Source organism: Hippocampus guttulatus, chromosome 3 (assembly GCF_054856545.1).
Source record: "Hippocampus guttulatus isolate MCC_2025c chromosome 3, RoL_Hgut_1.0, whole genome shotgun sequence".
NCBI lineage: Eukaryota > Metazoa > Chordata > Actinopteri > Syngnathiformes > Syngnathidae > Hippocampus > Hippocampus guttulatus.
In genome coordinates, this window is record NC_141263.1 from 11,165,944 (window position 1) to 11,186,841 (window position 20,898).

The window sequence follows — 20,898 nt, forward strand, 5'->3', positions numbered from 1 at the left end:
CGCTCTCTCGCTTCTTCATGACTAAGTGCAGTGTTGTGACTCATGAGACATGAGAAACTACCCACAGGAGAAAATGTTCCACAAGGCCTACTATGAATACATACGTGAGAGTGTGTGCCGTAGATTGCTTGTTTGTGATACAGACCTCGAGTGATGTGTGACCGTAGCCAATTAGAACATCTGACAAGCAGGAAAAAAAAATAATAAAAAAATCAAGGATTAACATTGTCGCTGTGTGTACGTGTGTGCGTGCATGTGTGTGTCTCAGTTTCCCTCAGTTACGCATCCTCAGACATTGGAGAGAAGGTACCAAGGCATTTTAAGCGGTTTGATGTTGGATCTCATGAAGGTAAAATTCAAACACAATCCAATGACATTGTTGTATAAAATTTAGAGACAACAAACCCCCTGCATGTTTTCAGTTTTGTAACTTGACAAACTATTTTTTTAACCTATCCTCTGTCGTTTGCTGGAAACCCCTGACCAATATGGCGGGGTTAAAGACCTTTACTGAGATAAAAGTAGCCGTTTGCCAGCATTCATAGCAGTACAGAATAAACCTTTTGCCTTAGGGGAGGTGATTATTCCCACTATTCCAAGCAGGGCGCAGTCCCTATTCACATGACTTGTAGGGTTCACTGTACTACAGTAGTAATTATGGAAATGTGTTTCTATTTTTTAAAACTTATTTAATCACAGAAGAGGGCACCAGGCCGACGAGTGACACACAGCTCACCTGTTTTCAGAGGTTGGTCGTGTGTGGCCCTCGCAATGTAAGAGGGTGGGCAAAATTGCATAGATTGATCTGTTGAATTATTCTTGCACAAATGCAATATTAATCAGAGTGCCATGTTCAGACTAGTGGAGCCACATATTATTGCAAAGAACCTTTTCTGCGAGATTTCCCTTTGAAAGTGCTTGTGTCTTACTCATCAGAACCTGCTGCTTCTCAACCCAACCGAGCGCTATCTTACTGAGCAGAGTCTGAATCATCCAGCCTTCCAGCCTCTGAGGCAGGTGGAGAGAGAGAGGCCTTCGCCCGCCTCGCCCAACCCTCCACGTTCCTCCAAGAGGAAAACACACCATCATGGAGAGAACACAGTCCCAACAAGGTCCAGTGAACAGCTCTTATAATTACACTTCGGCTATTGATCTATTATCATATCAAGAAATAATAATGGATATTTATTTCACTAATCTATTATCTCATTATTTATTTTAATGATGATTTTTTTTTACCGGTAATTATGATGTCATAACATCACCAAAGTATCGTTTCACTGACTAAACATCCAATCAGACCTCGATGTCGTTCTCATGCTGCTCATAGCTACGTATCCAAATTTGCAGTACTAGAGTCCGTTATACAGTATGCAGTGCTGCTCCATTATGTCATCATTGCTTGTTCGCTCCACCTCTATTTCAGAGATTTTTATTTTTTCAAAGAGAAGATATGCCTTTACTAAGATGCTCCTGTTGTGCTTTGTATGTCTGTTGACATACAGATATTTAAGGGTTTTTCGAATTTAATCATAACATCTACACTAATTTCTGCTAGCCCATCTCTGGCATTTAGGATTATATATTAAACTAACGCTAGTCGGTTTTCATCAGAAGATATTACATAGTTTTGTTAAATATTTTGGTGTTTAAGTATAACATAATTAATGAGCTTTTGTTTTGTGTGTGTTACAACAAACTTAACTGGGCTCGACAAATCAACAGTTTGAAGCAAGCACGCTGAACTGCTCTTTAATGTTCTCAAACTGCATTTTTAGTCTCCCATTTCTTGACAGCGAGAGTGAGAGCATCTGATAAGTATTACACAAAAAAGCTCGTTTTAATTATTTTAAGTGTGTTTTAATGCGTTTTAAAAGGGGTTTAAAGTGTATGGGAGAGGTAAATACTAACACACACACACACACACACACACACACACACACACACGAAGGTTCACTGTTACGTGCCGTAGTCCACGTTCAGCTCATTGCGCCGCCCCCAAGTGGCCAGATATAGAACAATCACACTGAATTTGAAAATGTCACCATAGGAGTCACACCAAGAGCTCAAGCCAGCGCCGCTCCAACAGCAAAGAATGTTCAAGTCTCCCACGTCATGGTGACCTCCATCACCTTGGCAACGAGAATTTCCTGAATGGTAACAAACCCCCGTCGAGTTTAAGCCCGACACTTCACCCCAAGAGTCAGTACCTCTCCCAGACCCTCAATCGCTCTGCCTCGTCCAGTAAAGATCTGGCTAATAACAACCTGCCGCACCTCCTCAGTCCTAAAGAAGTCAAAAACAAATCCGAATTTGATTTCAATGTGGGACCCTCACCCAAGTTGCCAGAGCAAGGACATGGTGCAAAGTATGGCCTCGGCAAGCCCAGCGGTTCCTCTCGCACTCAGCAGCAGCAACAACAGCAAGGTGGACGCCACACCTTCCTGGAAAGCAAGACCAACACGTTACAGTCAGGAGGAGACAAACAACACGGAAGACACACCCACAGCGTGGCCGACTCAGCCCACGGATCCATGTCGTCTTCGTCCAAAAGCTCCGCCTCTTATCTCAGCCTGTCCAAGAGCCACAGTGCTCTAAGCGATGCCAAATCCGTAGGGAACCTCAGCGATGGTCGACTCCACCCTGACGACCTAAACTCCAACACGACAGCGGCAGTGGGACCCGGTACCCGTTTCTTCCCTGCCAGCTGTCTGGACCTCAATGCCCCTTTGGGGGCTCCGGGGGCACCTGGCAGCCCCTCAGCACGACACAGTGATCGCTCAGGGCACAGCCCCGCATCCCGTAGCAGCAGCAACGTCCGCATGGAGAGCAGCACACTCGACTCCTCCTCCAGGCACAAGTCCAGACAGAAATCTTTGGTTCCCGGTAGGTTGAATATTTACACTAATTCGACCTTCTGTAATATTTTCACTGCAACGGAACAAGGAGCTAAATGGCAAAAATTTGCAACAGGTGTTTAATCCATGAATGCGTTTGCACTTCTATGCCCCTCTTTGATTGGTCTAGTCTTTCTGTAGCAACCTGCTGATGACACTCTGTGTTACTTACCGTATTGGCCCAAATATAAGACGGTGTTTGCATTGAAATAAGACTGAAAAAGTGCGGTTCGTCTTATATTCGGGTTCTAGACATTATACACATTCACGGCGCTAGATGGTGCCATATCATTGAAGCGAATGCTGAACTTGACTCACTAGGCCAAAGTGAACCCCTGCCACGAAGGATAAAAATAAAAATAGCGGTAAGAAGGAAAAGAGAAGAAAATAATAGAAGAGATAACAGAAAATGGAGAAACGTAGTGACAATCTAGAGAAAAGTGGGTCGAAGATCGGCCAGGTTAACCAGCAGCTGAGGAGAAGTTATGATGTCATTTACATTTCAAAAACTAGAAGCCATTCATTTACGAATGTGATTGCACTTTAGATTTGAATGAGGCAAAATAACATGCATTTTCTCTCAAATATACTGTTATAATCATTTGTTTCAGATGTACGGTAATTATTTTCTGTATAAAAATTAATTTGGTGTTCAAAAAGTCATTTTTCAAACTTGAGTCTTGAAAAAGAGGGGGTCGTCTTATACTCAGGGCCATCTTATATTCGGGCCAATACGGTAATGCTCAGTGGCCACTTCCCTCTGCGAAGAGATATTTGATCCTTTCATGGACCAATATATTTCTTCATCCAATTAGAAATGACATTGCACTCAAACAGGATGTTCTCAGAGGGAAACATGCACCGAGATACTGAGAGACCGTGTGAATGTTTGTAGATATGTTCTGGCCAGATTCCGACTCTCTGCGAGCCTGTAGAAATTTGATAGATAGATGGTAGCTCATTGAAAACGTGCCATAAATCTTCCCTCTTATCCACAGAGGAGGCCAAGGCTCCAGAGCTCTTAGACCCAGGGGGCGCAGGGATGCCCTCCACTCACACGCTGCCCTCCCCACACGACTCGTACCATTATGGCTTGGGTTACTCGTCCCCCTTCTCCTCTCAGCAACGACCTCAACGGCACTCCATGTATGTGAGGAGAGAGCGCCACCGACCTCATGCCGTAGAAGCCGGGATGGCGGGCTTGCCCCTGCCGGTCCAGGCGATTCCAACGCGAGCTTCTAGTCTGCAGCTTCTCTCCCCACAACTTCAGCACCGGACCGCACTCGCTGGGCACTCGGTGAGCTCCTCCAGGGAAGACTGCACGGATGGCATGAGCAGGGTGAGTGCTGGCGCTGTGTGTGCTATCACAATGATTTTTAATATGGTGTGGAACAGATCAATACCAATAAGTAACACTGTGTTTCTGTGAATATATTCATCTGTGAGCTATTTGTAGAACAAGCCCGCAGACTACTCATGTGGTCCGGGGGGCTGCCTGGTGTTAATGTTGCATTAAACTGGACAGTAACGATATGGAATCAACGCTCAAACAACTTTCCGTAAGTCTGCTTTGACCTGTATATCCCTCCAACAGAGCGAGCAGTCCCCGAAAGACATGAGCCACCCTTGCGACCCCATCAAAGATTCAACGAGGGACAACACTGCTGCTTTTCATACCCAGCGACCGCCTAAAAATGAGGTTTGACTTCCATCTAAGACAGCTGGTTTGTTCCGCATTGGTCACACGCCCCCTTACACTTTATTGCTGTGCCCATTTGCATGACGTACAGGTCGGTATGTATCATGACCCTCATGGAGAGGATGCAGTGTCCTCAAAGGAAAACCGGATGATTTTCACTGAGTCCATGCCTCGGAGAGTTGGTAGCTTTTACCGAGGTAATCACCTGTATTTTTGGTAGACTTAAAATGATTTATTTAGGCGACCTGAATAAGCTTAAAGATGATTTATGCTTTTGCGAAAAGTCTTATCTCGCTTCTGTCCAGTACCGTCGCCCAGACCAGATAACTCCTCATCCTTCCATGAGGGTGTTGGGCAGGGTCGAGGACCGGTCGTACCCGTTGTTCCTGGCAACCCCGTTACCATGGCTAACCACTCCAAACGCCAGACTGCCTTTGAGTGGTGAGAAGCATCCTTTAAGAGAACTGGAAGAATTTTCAAGTGAACAGTGGCCTCACTTGCATTGAAAATATTGCAACCTTACCTGGCCCCATTCGGTACCCCAATACAAGCGCTTAATGAAAACCCTCTGGCACTATAAAAACAATGATGCAGCATCATACCAGATGGGATTATAAAATAAATAACTAAATAAAGTGAATTTCTCTGAGAGTAATATTGCTGTGATTTTAGTGGGGGGTTTTCCCCCTCACTCTTTACTCAGTGAACTCATTTATCACATTACAAATATGGTTGGTGATTATGTTTTCCATTTTCAGGAGTGCTGCTGAAGCAATGGTGATGAATCCTCCAGAGCCCACCAAAGAGAAGGAAAAACAAGGCTTCTTCAGAGCCATCAAAAAGAAAAAGAAGAAGACGCAAATAGTAAGAACGCATTGCCGCAATTGATTCATTTATTTGATGACAATTGGGGTAAACGATTACCATGATGTCCACTGGGGCAAAAAACACAAAACAGACTGAAAATGAGCAAAAGTCAATGGAATACATCTGAAAATGATTCGTTTCAAATGGCTTCAGCTTTGTCTGATTATGAACAGAACCCTCCATTTGGCTCGCAGTGTATCATCAGTGACTTTAAGAAGTGTTTAACCCCATTCCGTTTTTTTGTACATTTTACATGTTACATATACAATATTCAAGATTTTTGTTAATAATTTCTTTCTGTAGGCTTTGATTAATGTATTTATTTTTTGTAAAAATGTCCCTATTTTTTTCACAGGCACTTGAGCCTTTTTTTCAATATCCTTAATATGCAACTGAAGGTCCATGTGGTAGTCAGCTCTTTGTCATCACGAGTAAGACAGCACACAACTGTAGTCAATAGAAAAGATTTAAAAAAATTTTTTGTTCAGTTTGTATTCCACCACCAATTGAAGAACTACAACTGCGGACCTGGTTAAGCGGTCACGTGGAGATGCTGAGACTGACAGTGATGCATTTCCCTTTTCACAGACGGACATGGCGGACGGGAGGAACCCTAGTATCAGGAAAAGCCTCTTCCCGCTCTTCAGCTCCAAGAACAGCCTAAAGCACAACTCAGCTGTCAAAGTCCTTCCTGTGGTGCCCTCGCCGATGCTACAACAGCAGCCTCCTCCGCCGCCATATCCTGCCACAACAGTAAGCTGAACGCAACACTAAGACATGACTGCGTCTGCGTGACAATGATTTTTACGGGCCCAAAACAAGACGTCCACTATGGAAACATTTTCAAGCATTTATTTGACATCCTTGAGATCCAGTTTAAAGGGTATTCTGATTATTATTGCGTTTGTGGAATACGAATCAGGCAGAAAAATCAACCCATTTTTATCCTTCTCAGCAGGCGGCCATTTTGCCACTAGCTGTTGACTGAAAATGACATCACAGTAACTCACGGTTCAGGTAACGACCGATGACGTTCACCTGTTTCCTGAGTTTGGTCATGTGATGTTTGCAAGCTGAGTTGTGATTGGTCATTAACTAGAACACAATTCAGCACAGAATTACCACAAAGAGGACATGGACCAAAAGCTGGATCGCAAGTATTTCTGTATTTTTCATGTCCCGTCATCTTCTCCCCCCTTAGTGTTTTGTTTGGTGCGACTACAAGGAAGCACGAAACTGTGATTTGTGAAGTAAGGCTTACCTCATCTATTGTTGCTGTAAGGGACCTGGGACTGCACAAGAGCATATGTCCCTGCAGAGGGGCGCCAAGTCATCCTCACACCACGGAAGCCGTCGGAAAAACCGAGAACGTTCCCGAGACAGAGACCGCGAACGAGAGCAGAGCCGAGACCGGGAACGAGAAAGAGGACGAGAGAGAGTGAATGAATGGCCGACAGAAAAGGCAATGGACTCACATTCTCAGGTACATGCTTTCTATTTTCCCTCAAGCATATGAGTGGCCTCTGCCTTGGCTGAGACCAGTTTTGCATAAAGTACCTGAAAGCAATATTGTACTTGAGTAAAAGTACAAGTGTTTGTCCAGAAAATAATGTTGGTCGATGTTGAAGTCAACTTGTAGAATCAAATTTAGAAACATTATAGTATCTGACCATAAATATATACAGAAGTATCAAAAGTATTTTTATTTTTTTTTGTAAATACAGTAAGGAAGAAGTTGTACATTTTTGATTCCCACAAATGACTGTACCACTTGATGGACACCCAAAGGTTCGTGGTACTGTCAGAGATCGGAAGCATTGAGCTTAGGTACTCTATTCTGCTATATGTATTTCACTAGGGGATGTATTTGTTGGACTAATTTTTACTTTTACTCTCTAAATTTGTTTGAAACCAGGCTAGTAGTGGTTCAGTTTCCATTCGTGGTGCACTCAGTGGTGGGAAGGAACAAGTCGACTTGTGAGCAGCATGAGACGTCGTCATCGAGCTGTAATTGACGCTCAAGGGCACATGATGAGTTATTGAGATGTTGAATTTTTTTGTTGCGGTATACCCGCCGTTGTTGTTAAGTTTTGATTCAATGAATTGTTGAGTTGAGGAAATCACCAGTGTGTCCTTCTACTTAAATATCAGATTTTTGAATTGAATTGAATTGAATACAACTTTATTGTCAAATGTGCTGTACTTATGTGTAACATACAGCACATTTTCATGATATGGTGTCACTGTTAGTGTGAACTTTTTACATTTTCCATACATTTCACCTGAAAGCCAAATATCCTTAACTTTTTTTGAGTAGTGTTTATGTTTTATGTAATTAATTCTAAATGTGCTTGGGTTTCCATCAAGTGTTACAGTCAGTGATGGGGGGAAAAAAAGGACAAATACTTTCTTGCTTTCTGTATCCCTTGATAGAAATGTAACTACCGGTACCGTATTTATTAGTTACTTGACGGAAGCCTAATTAATTAAGTTTGGTGTCCGTCAGAGTTTCTGGTGCCAAGTGACTTTACTGTAAGTACAAAGAATGTTGTTGCTGTAGTTCAGTAGATTTGATAAGTTATCCTTACTTTACTTGAGTGTTTATTTTTCTACTGACTTTCCTTCACGTCTCTTTCACTTGCAGAGCCAACCACTGAAGTCCCTTCGCAGGCTCCTTCACCTCTCCCCTTCTCCAAACCAAGGCCAGCCTCCTCCTCCTCCTCCCGCAGACCTGCGCTTCCAGCCCCCTCTCCCCAACCCTCCTCAGACCTCCTCCAAAGCGGCCTACACCGAAAGCCGGGGGCACGCAGAGAGCCGGGGCCACTCCGGGGCAGGTGGCTCGTCCCAGGCCAAGAGCCGCAAGGCCAGCTACCCGCTGCCGGGCCAGCTGGAGTCCGCCTGGCATGTGTCGGCGCTGCAGCGGGCCGAAGGCGCGCAGTTCACGGCCGAACAGCTGGGCATCAAACCGGGACCGAACGGACCCACCTTTACCCGTGCCTCCCGCACCAGAATGCCAAACCTCAATGACCTGAAGGAGACGGCGCTCTAAACGCCCACCTCAAACCGTACCACCTCTGCTACGGCTCATTGTGGATGCACCAGCCGGATCGAAGAGGACGCCGTCTGACTTTAGTTACAGTTTACGTGAAAGAGTCTTGCACTCATTCGGCGTGATGAGCTGGGACAATGCCACAAACAAGCTCTTGCAAGGGGGCCGGCCCCATGGAAAGCCCTTTGAGTATTTATTCCAAATTCTTGATATCCAGCTTAGGGTCCAGTTCTAGGGCCTAGCTTCGGGTCTATATAGTAGTAGTCCTCTCTTTGTCCTCACTCGTAAGATAATTCAGCACATTCGTAGAAGGGTTGTCTTTTTCCATAACTCATGCCATGTTTGGCCTACTGGTATGCAATGAAATCATACTCGTAACGCTTCTCACTAGTAGGCCTGTGTCACATACTAGTAGCCTCCTATACCCTATTAGTCGCACCAAAGTACCCATTAGTAGTTTTGCCTTACTAACAACATGTGGTTGTCTGGTATGTAGAAATCTCATACAGTGGCGCAAGACAATAGTGGTGGGTAAAACTTTACTAGGAGACACAGTCATTCTACTAATGCGCCTTTCTGGTTCTACTACAGCAGAGGTGTCAAACTCTGGTCCTCGAGGGCCAATATCCTGCATGTTTTAGATCTTTCCCTCCTCCCACATACCTGAGTCAAATGATCAGCTGATCAAGCTCTGCAGGAACCCGATAACAATCCTGAGCCTTTGAATCAAGTGTATTGGGGGAGGTAAACATCGAATACAGTACATGCAGGAGAGAAGCCTTCGAGGACCGGAGTTTGACCCCTGTGTCCCAGAGCGCTGAATTGAATGAAACCCCATTTGAGCATTTACTGTATTTGGTCAATATCCTTGTTATCTAGCTTAAAGTCCATGTATTAGTATGCTCTTTGTCCTTATTAGTAAGATAATTCAGTTTCGCGCAACTAGGGCGCACTAGTAGAATGACTGTGTATTACTATTACTAGTCATTGTTTTGGTACGACTGCCTTCCACTATCGACATCTATGCCATTGGGGTCCAGGAGGCTTCTCGTGTGTGACACATGCCTCCTAATTGGGACAAGATGTGCGGCTTATGAAGCACAGGAGTTTAATAGAAAGGTTTGAGATATAGCATACTTGCCAAAAGTGGCACTCATAATGGAACTAATTAACTAGTAAGACACAGTCATTCTGCTAGCACGCTGAATTGTTTGGTAGTGAGGACAAAGAGCACAGAAGTACATGAACCATAAACTGGATATGAAGACATTGGACTAAATGCTGAAAGGATTTTCCATTGGTCTCGCCCTTTCAGGATTATTCTTCTGCCAGGAGTCGAAACTTCCTCTGCTCCCACCTCCCCATCACAGAACTCTACTACAGCACATTTGCTCCTCCTTGTGGTCACTAAAGCAAATGTTTTTTTCAAATATTTGATAAAATAGTGAGAGAAAAAGATTTATATGAACAAAGTTTATTGTTATTTGTTTCACATCTGAAGATATAAGCTATAGTTATATCTCTATTAAGATATATGGGATTGTTAAAAGGATATACAGTGTTAAATGTGTAATTATAAGAGCTTTACTTTGACACAGAGATGAATAGATATGTATGTGTTGACAATACAATATGTCACAAAGATTATGTAATGGTGAATGTCGTTTTTTGTTCAGTTTAATATGGTATAAACAGATTTTCATATTTTTTTTCACTTTTCCGTTTCTTTCCTAGAAACGATTACCCTACATGGGAGCAAAAATATGTCGTATTAAAGGTGTCGTTCAAGAATATACGTGTCCAGCAGTTAAAAGCATTTTGAGGCTGTTTGTCAACAGCTCTCCTCTTCCTTGCTGCTACCTTTGATTTTTTTGGTATCAAGAAATTGTTATTGTGAAAAGTGAGCATCTTGGAATGAAGATAAAAAACGTGGAGTCTTAACACGAGTCATTTGCCACTTTTAAGATCTTCTAGAAATAATCTGATGATCGTATATGAAATAAAACCCAGTGGAAACGCTTCAAACAATAATTATTGCATCCCAATCTCACTCAAACTTCCAGTGAACAGCTAGTCGCTAATACTAGCAACTGCATGTGACAGTTCTGTCTTTATGATGTCTGCTGACTACAACGCCACAGACACATTCATTTTTTTAAAATGAGTGTTTATTTTCAATTAATTGATACTCATTTATTGCTTAAGAATTGTTTTGAACTGTCATAATCAGGGGTTATTTATATGTGAATATTTAGGTAGATAGCTGGCTAGATAGATAAAAAGAATACACACTACTGTTGAATGTCAGGTTTTCGTGATTTAAATTATAGCCCCACCCCCAAGATTTTTTATTGTCGATTTAGTTGTGTAGGCTATAGGTCATTTAATCGTGGAGAAAAAAAAACTTTTTGAAATGATTCATCTTGGCCTAATTTTTTAAATGCTCTAAACACCTGACATTTGGACAGGGGTGTGTAGGCTTTTTGTCTCCATGGTAGATAGACTGATTTGTCCAAAAAAAAAAAAAAATGGAAACAAAGCAAAAGGCTAAATAAACTACTATATCAAGCTACTTGGCTGATTGAAAGCAATAACATATTAATTGACTGACTGACAGAACTGATTGATTGATGTCGTCACTTGTTAAGTGTAATTGGAGGCTAATATCAGTCAAGAGGGAGACCGTTTTTTTCGGGTGTGCATTGAATATCTTCGTAATTTTCCTTGAGCTGCCTCATCTTGCGGTTATGGAAAACAATGATTGTATTTGATTTGTTTACATCTTCACTAGAAACAGTGTTGACATAGTTTGCCTTGCCTGTGACCTGAAGCCTTACATTCGCTCATTATTGACATGAAATCGGAGGCTTCAAAAAAAGCAACCCCAAACACTTCACATACCTTCATTGATTCTTTCTGCTCTCGACTATGAATGTGTTTCCAAAAGCAGCACTTCATTGTTTTCTGTACACAGATGTCCTCTTCTTACAAGGTGTAAATAGAAGTAATAGAGTGTATCTAATACCGACCAGTCTACACTATAATGATATAATAAAAATCTACATTTTTTTTAATTGTGTCCACATTTGTTTGGTCTGACTGAGAAAAAGAAAACATGATCTTGGTAATTGGGGCATCCAGAGAAAAAAGAAAATACAGTGTGCTTTGAGATATGACCTAAACTTCATGGTGAAATAGATACTGTATGTAACTTGAGACTCTATGGTGGCAGTGAGCTGAATTCAACTGACTTTGCAGTAAGCGGCAGCTTAGCAAATAGCAAACAAGTCATTCAAAATAGATTTCAGCTGTTTGACACTCCCAAATATAAGTGTAATGTCAAACCAAACATAAAACAAAGAGATTACACAATGAGTATTTAAAAGGACCAAGCAGTGTTGCCTGAAGACATAATGACAAACACGATTTGTATACTTCACGGTTAGCACCAATAGTCGAATTTAAACACGTATAGATTGTTAACAAAACAATGCTCTCACAGGCACGCTGTATATTCTTCCTCCTCTATGAAAAATGATACCTCAGTTACCTACTGATAAAGTAGCACCAGGGGTTTCAGCATCCTGCTGAAGGACACGCCGACATGGTTACAGTGGCCGGGGATCCAACCTGCAACATCTGGGTTGAGAGAGGGCTACGCTTCCATGAGCTATTCTGCCCCATTTCCATATTACAGAGGAAAAAGAAGTGTTTCAAGACTAGTTAGTTGTTTCCTGATTTCTCCAAAACCAATGGATAAAATTGAAAATGCAAGGTAGTATCATTCTCCTGATCAAACTATATGCAGAGAGTTTTGAGTGAAAAATGGGTCATCCTGGCCGTTTTGTCCCTTTCAGTTTGTCTCCTAATATAGCATTGTAACATGAAATGCCCTGCCCATCCTAAGAATATTGCTTTGCATCTGGTGGGATCTTCGTCCCAAGGAACTGCTGAAGCGAGTTGAGGAACAAAACTCATCCTTTGTTGCCATTTTTATAGGCAATTACAGTACGTTCAACCTTTTGGGGATTACACACAGATTTATGCTATGGGCAGCAGAGCTTGGTCCCAATACAGAGAGTTCACTATATAAATATAACAACGAGTCAATGACATTATGAGAGATTCTTTGAGGATATCTTTAATATTAATCACAAAATCCATGGTGGGGCAATGTAATCTGAACTGAGTGTTTAACCAACACATAGGGTATTGTCGAGTTTTTTGCATTCAAATTCAACAATCAGGAAGAAATAAATATGTCGTTTGGGAGGATGCTACAATTGGCGTCGTTTCAACTTGGATTTTTTTTTAAAGCATCACATTTCGAACAGTTATTTTGAACTGAAAAAAAAATCATCAGAAATTTCAACAAATTCCAATTCAAAATAAAAAGCACCAAAATACAAGATATTTGTACCACCTGATTTTTTTTCACACAAGTGAAAACAACAATTGTCAAAACAACCACAAGATATATATCACCCGATTTATTTATAGAAATGTTTATATTTCTTTTTACTCCTATTTTTAATCATTATCTTTTTACTCCTATTTTTGATCATTATTTTGACCATCAAAAATGTAATCAGTGTTCAAAATGTGACGTTTAAAAAAACCAGAAAGACAGGATACATTCAGATAGGAAATGGAATCGTGAAACACAGAATCTGCATTAGGAACATTTATCGTAACAAAACTATGGGATTGTCATGGGATATCGGAAAACAATCCAAGGGGTGTTTCTTTCCATTACCGACAGAAGATTATAGTCAAATTATCACCTTCCTTTTCCTTAGAGGCTAGTAAGGAGAGGCTTGGTGAGAGCTGTAAAATTCCCTGCTGACCACCTCGTGTCAAAAGAAGGCAGCGAGCATTTCAGTGAGTTGTCACACATGAGAGGCGTGTTCAGGATTGGTTTGTTTGCACATCTGTGCAGACTTCCTCCATAGCAACGTGCCACGATTAATTACTCCTTTGATTCGATGCCAGTTCAGTGTGAATGTTAACAATTTGCGACGAAGGAAAATTAATTCAGCCAGTGTGAGACTGCTTTAAACAAATAAAATTCAGAGTTCATTTGCATATCAAACATTGGATTCATCCATCCATCCATTTTCTGACCCGCTTAATCCTCACAAGGGTCGCGGGGGGTGCTGGAGCCTATCCCAGCCGTCTTTGGGCAGTAGGCGGGGGACACCCTGAACCGGTTGCCAGCCAATCGCAGGGCACACAGAGACGAACAACCATCCACGCTCACACCTAGGGACAATTTAGAGTGTTCAATCAGCCCACCATGCATGTTTTTTGGAATGTGGGAGGAAACCGGAGTACCCGGAGAAAGCCCACGCAGGCCCGGGGAGAACATGCAAACTCCACAAAGGGAGGCCAGAGCTGGAATTGAACCCGGTACCTGTTCACTGTGAGGTTGACGCGCTAACCACTGGACCGCCACATTGGATTCAATAAAGTCTAAATAAACCTTTTGAAATAATATTTGCATCCACTCATTCCAGAATTGAAGGACATTTTAGAATTGGATAATATCATTTAAAAAGAACAACAAATAATTTACAAATCAAACGTATACAGATAAATTATGTCTTGAATCAGTTTTTTGGTCAGATTTTTTTCTTCTTTGTAATCATCAAAACATTTTCACATTTTTCTCTCAAGACGCACCCCTGTTCCTAAAACGTTTTTAGCCATCAAGAGGAAGAGAGAAAAAGAAGGAAGGACCATGACTCAGCAGAGACGACATCACTTTTGCAATTCAATGCGTTTATGGAGACATAAAATTATAATTTTGATTCCCAAAGTGCGATGCTCAACCACTTATTTTGAGCCTTGATAGCAACTAACGGGGTTGTGCCGAACAACAAAATATGGCAGAGGGCCATTATGAGAGTACACAACAAATTGATGGATTACTAGTTTTCGAATTAATCAATTCAACTATATTAGTCTTTTCAATTATTGTTCAAATGACTGTAAAGAGGATAACAAGATTATTGCAAAATCTTAACGTTGTTTTTTACACATGACATTTCAGTACAGATTTTGACAAGTGTCATGCAAGTTGACAGATGATTTGCTTTCACGGACCACATAAAGTGATGTGGCGGGCCAGATCTGGCCCCCGGGCCTTGAGTTTGACAGTTGATCTTAAAACTTACTTTTGAGAGTTGAGCTGGATGAATCAAATTATATGGAGGTTTATTACCTGTTTAAAAAAAAAAAAGAAATCAATTGTCTGTCGTTTCACAAGATCAGTGCCTAAATTGTTCTCCAATCCTGGAATGACCTTCATACAACTGTAATGGAAGGATTCAAAAATAATCAAGGTTGACACATTTCGAGTGTTTGGACGGAGGTGAAGGCCGCGAGAAGAGCAGGATTCGAGGCTCAGGCACATTTGTTCATGCAAAGCAGCAGCTCCAGACGCAGAGCGATGCGTGTGTGCCAGCCCAAGGGGAGGATGCGGATGTAGCGCGCCACAATAGGCGGCCGCAGGAGGTTCTGCACTGACGAAGAGCGGTCGGAGTTCCCGTAAAACACCTGAGGAGAGTTGAGAGAAGCATCAGAAGTTGTGTCTGACAACTATCACTTGTAACCGCGTCATTGTAAGAGATTGTAAGATAACATGTAATACAAAACTTTTCATTGAACTCATTCTTGTATGTGGTTGGCTGTTTTGCATGCAGTTAGGTCAATGTTAGCCTCTGGTCCATGTGACTGTTTTCATTTTGCATTCATGTGTTTGAATGTTGGCTTGTTTATTAAATGACTGACAGTGCATCAGCAGCATTTTTTTCCACTCAATTTGGGTGGTGGTCTATCAGAAGCGCCATAATAATAAATAAATTAATCGCCCAAACTAAAGCCCCTCAAAGTTGTGGGTTGGGGCATTGAAAAAAAAGTAAAGTAAAATATCTCTCAAAAGTGAGATCATGACTCATGTTTTTTGGAAATATATCCATCCATCCATTATCTAATCCGCTTATCCTCACAAAAGGTCGCGGGCGTGCTGGAGTCTATCCTAGCTGTCATCGGGCAGTCGGCGGGAGACACCCTGAACTGGTTGCCGGCCAATCGCGGGGGACACATAGACGAACAACCATTCGCGCTCACACCTAGAGACAAGTTAGTGTTCCGTTGACCTGCCACGCATGTTTTTGGAATGTGGGAGGAAACCAGAGTACCCGGAAAAAACCCACGCCGGCATGGGGAAAACATGCAAACTCCACACAGGAAAGCCAGCCGGAGCCGGAATCGAACCCTGCACCTCTGCACTGTGAGGCCAGCGAGCTAATCATTCATCCACTGTGCCGCCCTTGTAAATATATCACACTATAAATACTTACACCGTTTAACAATTTGGACATTTTCATTTAGGGATGTATTCACTTTTGTTGCCAGCGACATAGACATTTATAGCTGAATTTTGAGTGATTTCAGGAAACTAAGACAAGAGTGAATTTACACGGGGTGCAACAAAAAAAAAATACAGAGTCACTACAGTTTCTCCAAACTCAGTGATAGACGTGTTTAATTGGTAGATCTCTCCACCAAAACTGACCATTCCTATGTCCGTCAAGGTTGATTTTTGAACACCCAACTAAGTGTCTGATGATTGTATTTTTCCAACTGACCCTGTTATTCCCAGTCTGGTCCTTGTAAAAGATCCAGTTGAGTTTTTCGTCCGTGCGGTACTGGACACTGTATTTGGTCACCCACTCGTCGGCATCACAGCGACCTTGAGTGAGGATTCCCGAGACCACCATAACGTCCCTCAGGTCGATCTGCAGCCACTGGCTGCTGTCTTGGAACTTGGAGAGCCATGCACAGCTAGAGCACAAACATGCTGGCAAGTCATTTTCCTCCTTCATTCATTCAATCACAGGTTTGCAGGTTGCCTACCCAAATCCTTGACTGTTGAGGCGAGCCTTGTTTGGGAGCCAAGAGGAGAACCATCCGCTATATTGGTCCTGATTGGAGCAGGTTATCTGGTCCGGACTCACTGATCCAGCCTCAAAGCCAAGAGGCTTATGGTATGGACACTCTGCAAGAAGGAAATACTTGGGAAATGCTGGCATAGCATGCATAAGATTCCAGTCTCTGAGGACTTGTTTGGAGATGGAACGGAAGCTTCATGTGTGTGTTCTGTGTTGAGAACAACTGAAAACACCACACAGTATGACCAAAATGGAAAACGCCAGATGTATTTGTTTATTTTAATCTTCATGTGCGGCGTCTCAGGTAAACAAACTTCTAAGCTCAGAAAAATTATTTTGTGTGCACAAGGCCAAATATACAGTACTATTTGGTTGCCTCTTCCTCCAACACTTCCGGTTCCATTACTTTGAACTTCATTTGGCGTTGCGTTGGTTTCTCATGTTTTCCTCGGTGAAAACCATCAGAGCAACAAAAAGTGTGAAACCCCCTTCTAAATTGTGAAGTCACCATCAATTTTACCATAACATACTTAACTAACATTAATATGAAAATATCCCATCGTTTACAATTTGTTTCTAACCCCTCGAATACTTTTTTTTTTTTTGCATAATACACAGGTTGGAAAACAGCCTAAAATATGTCCTTTTTATATAGCTTTGTTTTCTCTCTAATAGTACAGTCTTTCAACAGCCATCAGAGGGAGCTTCCACGTCTTTATTAAAATAATCATTAAAATGCAATTGTTCTCCATGGTCACCACAGGGTATCTCCAACTTGGAAGGAAGAACACTTTAAAACATTTCATAAATGTCAGCTGATTGTCTCTCTCTCTCTCCTCTGAAAGCAACTCTTATTGTTTCATCGCCCACTGACATCATTACTGTCAATAACGTCATACTTCCGACTCAAACCCTAATTGCACAAATATCACGGAAGCTTAATGCCTTTTTTTTTCTTGCTTGGATTACATATTTAGATTCGTGCGGAAGCTTGCATGACCTCGGTGTGGAGATCCTCCTTGCTGATGGCTCCACCTTTCCTCTCTATAGGAACACATTCACCCTGCAGTGTGATGCATTCATGCATGCATGTGGGTATAAATAGACATCTTCTTCAATCACGTTCCCACCCTTGCACACAGTATCTCCGCAATGCATGATACCAGAGAGTATTCTATTTGAAAGTGAATGCCAATCTTTTTTCAGAGCGGATTTTTTTTTTTTTAATGTCTATTGGATAAAGTGTTTATGTGGTGATGACACTGGCTCTTACCTGGCATGCAGTCCACTCCCCTCACTGAAGAGGAGCCAAAGGAGGAGAACTCAGTTGGTGACACACCTTCTTCACAGTCGCATTTGCACGACCTGCTGGTCCATGCTTCAGACACAGTCGCCTTAAATAAACATATACCAGTATTAATATCCATCAAAACCCACGCAGGCCCGGGGAGAACATGCAAACTCCACACAGGGAGACCGGAGCTGGAATTGAACCTGGTACCTCTGCACTGTGAGGTTGACGCGCTAACCACTGGACCACCCAGTATTAATATACAACTGCATAATTTGAGACAAAACCAGCAAGTGTCAATGTAATAGAACCTATTTTCACGGTTTGTAATGTTTGTTTCCCTCCACTACTGTATAGCATTTCTTACACTAGTAAGAGACCATGGGCGGACTAGTAGGACAACTGCATGTTAGTACTGTAGTGTATCGAGGGATGCTCGTAGAATTTTACAAAGTCCCCACTGTAGTATAAAATACCACTTGTCGTTTTGCCTCAGTGGTAACATGTAATTTGTCCTGCTAGTGTGCAGAAAAGTCTTACAGTCGTGGGACAATATGTAGAAAGACACGGCAGTTATACTCATGCACAGATACAGTTAAGAAGTGCAGCCCTCACATTGGTGTCATCAGGAGACACACAAATGTAACCATGCCTCCAGATGACACTGCAGATGCGGAGCATTAATAATTTCAATGAAGGACCTGAAATTGAACCCTGAGGCACACCACGTTACTTCATAGATTTGCGGGGCGCATGTATCTAAACTTACCATAAAACTGCCACTCGTAAAATTGTCCTTATTAGTACAGGTCTCATCTAGTACACGTTTGCCTCACAGAAACATGTAGTTGTCCTACTAGTCTTATAGGCATGCGGAAAAAAAAACACAAGTAATACAATCATTCTATTGCTATTCTGAATTTTCTTACGAGTGAGGATGAAGAGCATACTAATACATGGACCTCAAGCTTCATATCAAGGCCATTGAATAAATACTCAAACAGCTTTCAAAAAGATAACCAAAATATTAGAAACAGCATTGTGCTGCAGAGGATGTCACTAAAAACTACAAACTAGGTAATAAACATTTGTCTTAGTCTATGTCGATTGAACCATCATAATCCAGTCTAATTTACTTTTTATTTCCACCGTCTAAGTAGAACTTTTATGTACTAAACAACATTTTCATGTACAATGCTGTAGTGTTGGTGCAGTTACCTCATACCTCATGAGCATAGCTGCTCAGGATGACTGTTCAAGCGGATGGAGAGCGACAAAAACAAATGTCCAGGCAGCCACAGATGACAATGAGAGACTGTTAGGACACATTTATCCCCAATTCAAACAAACAGAATATGTCCATTAATCTGTCAGCACGTATACGCAGAAGTCACTGAAAATAAGCGGCTATACTGTGTTGTCATTTTTAAAGGTGAAAAAACAAGATATGGAAGTCGATTAGTGAAGTTTAGATTTGAGATTCTGAGAAGAAATTCAGACTCGGATGGCAAAAGATGTGAGTACACAGTGAGCATCAGGTCTGGCATCACAAGTCAATAAAGCAAATCAAATCCTACCGTGAGTTGCCATCAAAAGCAGAGTGGGCAGGAAAGGATGCACGTTGAGAGTCATCTTGCAGCCTCCACACATGCAGGACACAACTGAGCAAGCAAGGAACAAGCAAAACAGCACTCATACAAAATCTGGATTACAGTAATCCACAGGACACGGTCGACCCAACCTAATGCCATCCTTATCTGGTAAAGCCCCTCCTACAATTCTACAGCTGGCGTGTGCAGTGGGAGACCACACCGTTGGCATGTTTGTTATTATGGTGGCAGTTTATGATGAGATTAAACTACATTTGCTGCTAGGCAGGAATCCAGTACCACCGCCCCCATCCCCCAAAACCCTCATTTCAAAAAGATCTACATTGAGTTCATCAAAGGATGTACAATTGTTCTTGAATGAATAGAGGTTTGTCAATTATGTCACGTTACAAGGTGGTGGTAGACCCCAAAAAGCAGGCAAGAGGGAGAAGCAGGGTGTACTTGAAAGATTGTATTAAAACTCAGAAAACTAAATCCAAAACAAAGTCCAAAGTAGCCAACAAAAATCACAACTGAAGCTAAAACAGGACCATGACCAAAACATGAGTTAAAAATGACAGACAAACAAACAAACAAACATGACAGTAGCCAACAGCAACAATGACCCGACAATGAGTGCTCGGGCTGGGAGTCCTTTTAAAGCCACAAATTACCTAACGACCAACAAGTGTGCAGCTGCAGGGAGAGCCCTACAGTCCCACCTCTTGGTCACAAACCAAAACATGACAAATGTGGACCTTGCTGTTGGCTGGCGACCTATCCAAGCTGTACACTGGACTATATAATGTACTATACTATATATACAATACAGTATTACATTTATCTAACATTTTTTAGGGTCTTTTTAGTTCCTAGTAATATGTCTTCACTTTTAACAACACTAATCACAAGCTTCAGAATCCAAGATACTTTACAGAAGATACACCTTGCTAAATCTGTGCCATCTAAATTTCCAACTGTTTTATTTTTTCATTAATTGTAAGGCAGATTTTTTTTTATCAAAAAAAGTAACAAAAAATATTTCTTACTTTTAAACTGAGATAGCACAAAAATCACGATATACCTGTGCAACCCAATTTGATCTTTTTTTTTTTTTTACCAAATATTTATACGAATGAAAACTTGGAATTGAATATGTTAAATGTAAGATGTAGAAGACTTTACAACAAACAAATTTGGTTACAAAAATGGATGGTAAAAAATAAATTGTGTTACAACCACAAGATCAAACTCATCTTTTTAAAATGTTTTTAAAGGGGGGGGGGCTGAAAAAGGTGCCACAGATATGTGTTCCCAACATACCAAGGCTGTCAAAGATGGCTGTTTGAGAGTAATTAAGCCTCATTAGGAAAAGCTGTTTTTAATTTGCTCTCATTAAAAACACCCTTTTTTCACCCTTGCGTGTCTTTCATCCAATGCATCTGCTGACTTTTGACTCCCTCCTTGCTGCGCTTCGCCTTTGGGAAGAAGACTTGCTTGGTTGACTACATTGAGGCAATCCAGACAACATCAACATCAGCAACAATAACA

General features: G+C 41.7%; 2 protein-coding genes across 2 annotated transcripts in view; one reads left to right on the forward strand and one right to left on the reverse strand.

The window, feature by feature from the left end:
- Nucleotides 1–11,586, forward strand: part of cdkl5 (cyclin dependent kinase like 5) — a 32,057-nt gene extending 20,471 nt beyond the window's left edge. The window contains exons 11-21 of the mRNA XM_086107161.1: nucleotides 269–349; nucleotides 937–1,112; nucleotides 2,051–2,886; nucleotides 3,896–4,236; nucleotides 4,492–4,596; nucleotides 4,688–4,793; nucleotides 4,902–5,037; nucleotides 5,355–5,460; nucleotides 6,052–6,216; nucleotides 6,746–6,946; nucleotides 8,108–11,586. Coding sequence (XP_085963287.1) covers nucleotides 269–349; nucleotides 937–1,112; nucleotides 2,051–2,886; nucleotides 3,896–4,236; nucleotides 4,492–4,596; nucleotides 4,688–4,793; nucleotides 4,902–5,037; nucleotides 5,355–5,460; nucleotides 6,052–6,216; nucleotides 6,746–6,946; nucleotides 8,108–8,512 — 2,658 coding nt within the window. The 3' untranslated portion in view covers nucleotides 8,513–11,586. The remainder of the gene's footprint in view (nucleotides 1–268; nucleotides 350–936; nucleotides 1,113–2,050; nucleotides 2,887–3,895; nucleotides 4,237–4,491; nucleotides 4,597–4,687; nucleotides 4,794–4,901; nucleotides 5,038–5,354; nucleotides 5,461–6,051; nucleotides 6,217–6,745; nucleotides 6,947–8,107) is intronic.
- Nucleotides 11,587–12,635: 1,049 nt separating this feature from the next.
- rs1a (retinoschisin 1a) lies at nucleotides 12,636–19,477 on the reverse strand. Its single transcript, XM_086107833.1, has 6 exons — nucleotides 19,336–19,477; nucleotides 18,984–19,009; nucleotides 17,741–17,861; nucleotides 16,433–16,574; nucleotides 16,165–16,360; nucleotides 12,636–15,070 (listed from the first exon to the last, which is right to left on the reverse strand). Exons 1-6 carry the CDS (start codon nucleotides 19,406–19,408, stop codon nucleotides 14,918–14,920), a joined length of 711 nt encoding a protein of 236 aa, XP_085963959.1. The 5' UTR covers nucleotides 19,409–19,477; the 3' UTR covers nucleotides 12,636–14,917.
- Between the last annotated feature and the right edge of the window lie 1,421 nt (nucleotides 19,478–20,898).